The 8,473-nt window shown below is 42.9% G+C and overlaps 1 protein-coding gene across 1 annotated transcript; it reads right to left on the reverse strand.

Moving 5' to 3' along the window:
• LOC121153953 (olfactory receptor 8B8-like) lies at window positions 1-942 on the reverse strand. The gene has a single exon (XM_040976713.1). It carries the CDS (start codon window positions 934-936, stop codon window positions 1-3), a length of 936 nt encoding a protein of 311 aa, XP_040832647.1. The 5' UTR covers window positions 937-942.
• Window positions 943-8,473: the final 7,531 nt, after the last annotated feature.

Genomic DNA, 8,473 nt, shown 5'->3' on the forward strand with positions numbered 1-8,473 from the left:
TCAAAAAAAGACCATTTTCTTCTTGAACGTCTTATTCAATGCAACATGTACATCTTTGTTCCTCAAGCTATAAATGACAGGATTCATCATTGGACCCACAATGGTGTAAAAAATAGAAAATACTTTTCCTTGAGCCAGAGAATCACCAGGAAAAGGCTTGAAGTATGTAAGTGCTGCCGACCCAAAGAAAAGACACACAGTTACTATGTGGGAGCTACAGGTACTGAAGGCTTTGGACCTGGCATTGGAAGAACGGATGTGCAGGATGCTACAGAGGATCCAGCTATAGGAAACAAAGAGAGTGACACTGGGCACGGCTGTGTTGATTCCCAACACAACAAAAACCACCAGCTCATTGACATAGGTGCTTGTACAGGACAGCCGGAGGAGAGGAGCAATGTCACACATGTAATGATTGATGATGTTGTCATCACAGAAGGTGAGTCGCAGCATGCATGTAGTGTGGGACACGGCACCCACAAACCCCATTGCATATGCCCACACTGTCAACACAAGGCAGATCTGAGGAGACATGGTGACCTTGTACAGCAGTGGTTTGCAGATGGCCACATAACGGTCATAGGCCATCACTGTCAAGATATAGTACTCATCAATTACAAAGAAACAGAAGAAAAAGAGTTGAGTCATGCACTCAGAATAGGGGATGACATTCTCTTTCACAAAACTTATCAGCATTCTGGGTATGATGACACAGGAGTAGCAGAGGTCCACAAAGGAAAGGTTGAAGAGAAAGTAGTACATGGGAGTGTGCAGGTGAGAGTTCAGAACAATGAGAATAATCAAGCCCAGGTTCCCCACCACAGCCATGACATAGATGCCTAAGAACAGGAAGAAGAGGGGCAGCTGCAGCTCTGGCTGCTGTGTCAATCCCAGCAGGACAAACTCAGTCACTGAAGAGTCATTTCCTGAGGCCATTCTTCCCTCGGATGTCTCTGTGAGAAGTGGAAAAACAGAGGCATTAGAGCAGCAAAACTCAGCTCATCACCAGCCTGATATACTTGGAATGTGTTCTAGATGGGGGAATAAACTGAATCAAGAATTATGAGAATTTTCATTTACCTCTCTTATAAATCAAAGAGAATCCTTAAAGTTGAATTCCATAAGACCTATGGGCAATTCTGTAGGAAGGAGATTAGAAAATGCTTCAAACTTTCTTAACTGTACAATGTCTTCAATGCATTCTACCATCCTCAGGACAATACTGACTCAGAAAAGAGATGGATCATTTGGAGGCATGCTAGGTGCTCACAGTAAGAGTAAGCATTTATCAGGAGAGATGCATTCAATACACTCACCCTTTGACTTCAGCATTCAAAGATGACCTCCTGTTCTGACAGAGAGGGAATTGCCATGGATGAGCATTGGCAGTAAATGGTTCTGAATATTTTCTTATGGTCTCTTCAAACTTAGCACCAAACAAACATGAATAGCTTCTTCAGTCTCTGAAAAACTGAGAAACCACGTGTCACAACACTTTCTGGTGATGGTTTTCATCCGTGTCTCCTTGCCAGCATAGGCGGTCACAAATGGGATTTGCCAGTACCAGAAAAGCTATTTGGTAGAATGACCCATGGGATTTTTATGAGCTAGGAAATCCTAGGGACCTTATTAGAGAGTTGGAAGACCTGTGTTTCTTCTCTTTCCCCCAAGGAGGTACAAGGGAGCTAATGCTCATTACCTGTCCTATATTTGCAAGCAAGTTTATGACAATGGCATTCCCTGTTGGAATAACATTTTTCATACATTACCATTCCTACCAAATGAGTCATGTACCACTGCAGAAAACTGGTTGGCATTCCCTTCTTCTACATCATATCTCTCTGGATATGAAAAATTAAAATTATTTGTTTCTTATTCTGATTCTTTCCACAACACATAAACATGCTTTCTGCAGCCACAAAAATTAGCATCTGAGTTAAAAGAGCAGATGTAATATTTAATCCATTTATGAAATATCTACAAATCAGTAAGAAATACTTGACACATGTATTATGTCCTAATTAAACGTTTACAATAATGGAGCGAAAGAATGATAATCCCTTCCCCTCCAACCAGGCACCTATGACAAACTCTTCTTTCCTAAATAAAGGCCTATGTCATAGCTGTGTTATGTTTCTAGACCTGAATGCAGCACAATCACACTTGTGGCATGTGACATATCATTTCTGATCTCTTAGAGAGCAGCCAAGAGAACTTCAAATTACAAGTAACAAAGAAGTAATTAGTGCAAGAAAGACTGTTTCCATCCTCTATGAACTTTACAGTGAGAACCTGCAGTCTCTCCAAATGTTTCAGTGTATGCCACCACAGGCACAGATCTGTTGATCAAAGGCAGCTTTGGATCAGCAGAGGAAACTCTCAAGGGTAAAAAACCAAGGGTAATTTCACCATAGGAGGACAACAGGAGCCACTCAAGACTTTCACTTTTACTTTTAGGCAACAACACTGAGTAATAGTCGAAGTGTATTTCTAGAAAGATAAATATCATAAGAACTTCAAAAGAAAATTATGTTTATAATTCATCACCCCATGTGTGATTTTTCAACAAAGCAGAGTAACTGAATTAGTAACACAATTGTAATTCCAAAAACACATTTATGGAAGATTTCTCACAACTGCTCACACTTGGTATGAAAAATAAACAATTACAACCCGCACAAAGAGCAGCATATATGGTTGAGCAAATTCTATCATTCTTACAACCAGAAGAAACACAGAAAAGAATGAAAAACCTTAAAATTTGCACTATCAGATTTGATGGTCTTGTACAATTGAATATTTAATTAAAATCACACAGGAAGTCAATGACCAATGAAATGTCAAGGAGAGAGGCTTCAATTTGAAAAATGCCTAGGAATTGTTTCCATTAATATTAAAATATGCTATGGGCACAGAAGAGGAGATATGTGAGTTAGAGTTTGGAAATTGATCAGAATCTCAGCATCCCCCTTGAAGAATCTAGATTCAATACAAGGCGTGGCTCTTGACCAACTCATGGTAATATGGACTGTAAGAGAATACAGTAAGGGCTCAAGTTGTTGAACTTCTGCCACTGTGCTAAATTCCCAGTCCCAAGCTTTAGGGATCTGGCCATTTAGGCAATTTAAGAAGTAAATCGGTGGTTGGGTGTGCTTGTTCCATGCATTGGTTTAAAATAAATCTATGGGATTATTTCATTAAATAGGAAAACAGAAAAAGAGCAGACGTAACAAAAATAATAAACTGCACTTTTATTTTAGTATTAGGGTAATTCAAAATCTGATAATTACTAAAATACTTTCCAACTATCTTATTTGCATTCATCAAAATTGTGAAGAGACCAAATATCCTTCAGGGAAATCTTGAAAAACATCCCATAAGATTTGTATTTCTTCATTTACAAGAATGATGGGGATTTTGGCGTTTCATTAAAATTTCTATTTTCCATGGAAATATTAAGATCTCTTATTTAACTGAAACGAGTCAGACACATTGCAAAGATGCTCATTTTACATCAAATCACATTGCATGAAGGATTTTTTTCAGTATTCTTGTTTATATATGTATATGTGTATATATATATATATATATTGTAGATTCTGTTGATGTATATTTACAGAATCTACAATAGTGGAGACAAGAAAACAACTCAGAAAATGTGGGACTTCTATACGGAATGGTGTTCACCCTTTGAAAAGATGGAAATTCAACCCTTTATAACAAAATGGTCCCTGCTAAGGAATATTATTCCAGTACCTAAGCTATAGCTTTCAATGATAGGCATTATTTCACTTGATATGAAACCAGCATGCGTACGAATAGATAAAGGGTCTATATAAAAGAATTTTTTCTTACACTGAAACTATGTCACTTTCTTTCTTCCATATGCGTGATTGCCATATAAACTTAATTCAGCTATGGCAGATTTAATCAAATTAGCATTCTTTGTTTAATTAATAGGTACCCATGTTTGCACATTTTTGACAGCTTTTTGAGTAGCTCAAAGCCTATATGCCCTAGCTTACCAACTCAGAAATCATCTAAGCTCTGTGTTATACTGTGTTATTGCAAGTGTACAGAAAGGAAAACATGTGCTCAACTAAGTGAAATGTTCATGTTCCAGATTATGTCATATTAAGCTTATCTTCTAAAAGCAACCACAAATGTTGCCCCATAATGCTTTAAACATCATCACCAAGATTCTGTGTACAAAGGAACTTTCTCCAGGTCAAAAAAAAATCTTTACCAGATGCTTATTTAAATATTGCAAATATAAGTAGAACGATTTCCATCATATATTCAATCAAAATACAGGATATTCTCATTACCACAAAAAATATTCTCATTGCGTTTTTAAAGCCAAATTGTTACAACTGCCTCTGTTCTTCCCTGGAAATCAATAATATCCTCTCCATTTCTAGACATTCATGACTGAAAATTTTATATAAAATCATATCTATCAAACTGCTCCTCTTCTAATCTAGCCTCCTGCTAATGCACACCTGTGAAGGCACCAAAATGGGCTCAAGTTTTGGATATCTTCCGCTCAATTGGGAGATCCTGAATTCAGTAAACAGTTCTCAGCTTTAGCTTACAGCATATCTAACTATTATTACAAGCAGTGGAAGAAAAAAAAAACAGAAAATAAAAGATCTGTCCAATTATTTTCTTCTGGTTCTCTGTGACTTACCCAGTCCTCCCCTCACAATGCCTCCCTGCCCCAACCTAACTTTTAAAATAGATACAAAGCAAAAACTACTAACAACCTAATTGGTTTTAAATTTCACAGGAAAACGGTAGTCAGAAGAAGCCTTCCAAAGCAATGAGTCTAGAATTACTTTACAAGAATGTTCTCAGGGCCTGGCACAGTCGCCTAGCAGCTAAAGTCATCATCTTGAACATGCCGGGATCCTTTATGGGTGCTGGTTCTAATTGTGATGGCCCCACTTCCCATCCAGCTCCTTGCTTGTGGCCTGAGAAAGCAGTTGAGGACAGCCCAAAGCCTGGGGATCCTGTGGGAGATCCAGAAGAGGACCCAGGCTCCTGGCTCCGGATCGGTGCAGCTCCAGCCATTGCTGCCACCTGAGGAGTGAATCAATGGAAGAATGATCTTCCTCTCTTCTCTCCTCCCCTCTCTATATCAGTTTTCCAATAAAAATAAGCACATGTTAAAAAGAATGTTCTCAGAGTTTTCTTGCCACAATATTTTTAGAGTAAACATTCAGAATTAATTTACACTTTCTGCTTTTCCTGAAGTTTGTGGCCTCTAGAAAGAATGTGTATTTCAAGTAATCCTTAAAGCTCTTTAAATATATTTGAATTATTTCCTAGTGAAGAAAGGGTCACTTTTACTCTAGAGCTTCCTTGGGAACTCAAAGTATGGAAAAGCCTCACTCAGTAAGAATTCTGCCACTTGTGTTGCCTTTTTTGGGTGAGTTGATGAAGCTACTACCCACCCATTGATGATGGTTCACAAACCCTCCTTACTGGTTTTACCATTTGGTTAAGGCCTCCTTTCACACAGAGACCTGCATCACAATGAAGTCATGGGATCCCTTCCCAGATTAAGAGCCATAACTACGTAATGACTTCCTGTCTAAGGTAACAAAAAAAATCTAGCCATCATGTTTCAAACATCCACCTGCACCATTTTAAGTACCTGTTCATGTGTTCATGCCTCCTTTCTCAGGAGGATTTGGAACCTACAGGCAGTAGGTTCCAAGTCTTCTGAGACAAGGATCACAAGACTACTACTGGAGGTGGGAGCGTCCTAGGGGAGTCCAATCTCGAGACATGGGTGGTGGGAGCTTCTAGCAGCATGCCAACTGCTGGGAATACCTTAGCCTAGTCGGACTCAGTATTTGGGACCCTAGCCCAAGCCACCACTGCCAAGTACTGAGCGAGTCCTTGGCTTGTCTGGACCTGAGAGGTTTGTCCCTTCATGGTAAGTAGACTGTGAAAGGATCTCTTGGGAACTTAGTCCCTGCCACAATCTTTGGATTGCACATAGCCAGAAATCCAAATTGTTCCAGGCTTGGCCCACTGGTTGCCTGATGGCGAGTTCTGGGGTCTTTGGGCTGTGGAATTACTGCCTAGGGACATCCATGGATACGGCCACTGTGCATGTCGGTGAGAACTGAATCCTGAGAGACTCCCAAGGACAAGGTCACTGTACTTGCAGGTAAGCAAGGGGACTGAGACCAGCTGGTTTTGAGGGGAAAGACTGGAACCTGTGTATGGGTCAGATTGATATACCAGGCCACATGGGAGTCCTAATTTTGGCTTGGTATCATGGAACATTCCTGACCACCACACAAGTCCATGCAAAAACTAGGGCTGGGGGCCTTTCTAGCAGGTCTATGTCCAAGTACCTGACTGAATATCAGAACAGTAGATGGGTCACATTAGGCAGAGCCATGACACTAACCAACACATGAGAGAACCAGGTCTGGGGGTAGATTCTATGGGGGACATGTGGGCCTAATCCTGTGGAAATACAAGTCCAGCTGGCTAGCTCAAGAGTTGGGGTTGGAATGTGCTGAGCTAGGTGTAAACATGGAACCTGCCATCATTCACAGGTACTGGGGCCAAGAATAGTCTGGGCAGTTCCAGCCTGTAGCACCAACAAATGTATCCTAAAACAGGGTCAGGGGCAGACAGGGCCACAATATTCACCAGCTCATACAAGGCGAAGATGAAGAATCAGACTATCCCAGGCAAGGGCCTGCATGAGATCTGGGTCAGGAAGTGGGCCCAGCGGGGGAACTTGGGAAACTCCCCTAGAGGTCATAGCCCCTGATAATGAGCACATGATTCAGGTCTGGGGGTCAGGTAAGCAGGGTAAGGTAGCTCCAACTGTTGGCAAAAGTGTAGGTTGGTTTTGGAAGGGAGCAGAGTGGACAGGGCCTAGCAAATCTTAGCTCACCAGCAAGTGCAGAAACCAGGCTGGAGTGCAGGTCATGCTGGGCTAGGCCGTCATACCTAATAGTTTGCATGAGCAAGGGATGGAAGCAGACTGAGCAGGGCCAGCTTCCAGCAGCCCCAAGCAAGAGTCAGGATTGGGGACAAGCTGGGTCAGGTCAGGCAACAGCATCCAAAAGCAAAGGTCATGACAAGTAAGGGACTACGCCAAGCTGGGTCAGAGCAACCACTGGTATGTGCAAGATCTATGGTTGGGATCAGGCCTGGTTGGGGAGTTAAGAGGAAGTCTTGGCTGGGTTGTGGTTCCAACTGGTGAGTGCGGGGGCGGGAGTGAGAGCTGCATCTTGCCTGGCTATGGCAGCAGTGTCCCTTGGCACAACTGTGGACCAGAGTCAGGTGCACCGGACTGGGCTAGGCTACATTACCAATTGATGTTCATAAGAACCAGGGTAGGTACAGGATGGGCTAGGCTAGGCTTTTTCTCCTGCTAAGCCACATGTGAGTTGTGTCTGTGCATGGTCCAGGCTTGGCTGGGCTGTAACACCGAATGTAACCTGGAATGCGTCAAGGGCCAGTCAGGAAAGGGCACTATTCCTGCCAGGATAGAATGTTAACCAAGTAGGGTTGGCTCATGCACCCATTATATGGTGTGAGATCTGGCATTGGAAGAGGTTCTGATAGAGGAGTTTTGGAAACTCTTTTGCCAGGACACAGACCCTATAGGTGAGCTCAAGAGCCACAATAGGGAACAACTCAGACCAGGTCATAGAACTGTATTCACCAGCATACATTTGGCACAAGTTTGGGGCAAATCAGGCAGGGCAAGTTCACATCACATGCAGGCAAATCCAAGCACCAGAATGGAATGAGGGTCAGGCCGGGTTCAGTACACATGAGGACTGGGACTGAGCGCTGGCTGTCTAGGCTATGCTGTAGCCCCCACCAGTATGACCAGGGATTGGGGGTGGGGCCAGGATCAGAAAGGCTACAGCACCCACTGGCAAATGCTGAGGTGAGAGAAGCTGTGTGGGCCTGCAGTGCCCAACCAGTACACGTAAGACCAATGCGAGGTGGGGGAGGGATGAACCTAATAAGGGGTCTGCAAGGGGCTCCCCCGCTGGACCATCACTCCTACTGGATAGCAAGAGTTGGTATGGGGGCTGACCAGACCAGGCAGGGCTACAACACCTGTTAGCTTGCATAACAGGTCGCTGGATCTGGGAAAAGCTGGGCTGGATTGACTGTTCCTACTGCTACATGCATAAACCAGAGTGGGTGTGGATTGATCAGGATTTGCTGCAGCATCAGTTGGAAGATGCTGACACTGGGGGCAAACTCTGTCAAGCTAAATTGCAGAACCACCTGGAAATATCCAGGAGTGGGCCCATCAAGAAAACAGTTGGACATGGGACAAACTGAAGCAGTCTGCTGTACATTCTGGCAAGTACAGGAACTAGGGTAGGGGTGGGCCTGGTGGGGGTTACTGAGGAGGCCCAGCTCTGACACATGGATTCCACAGTTAGATTATGAAATCTGCAGTTCTCTTCACGGT

This window comes from Ochotona curzoniae, unplaced genomic scaffold (assembly GCF_017591425.1).
Source record: "Ochotona curzoniae isolate NIBS_2020 unplaced genomic scaffold, NIBS_Ocur_1.0 contig_2723, whole genome shotgun sequence".
Taxonomy (NCBI): domain Eukaryota; kingdom Metazoa; phylum Chordata; class Mammalia; order Lagomorpha; family Ochotonidae; genus Ochotona; species Ochotona curzoniae.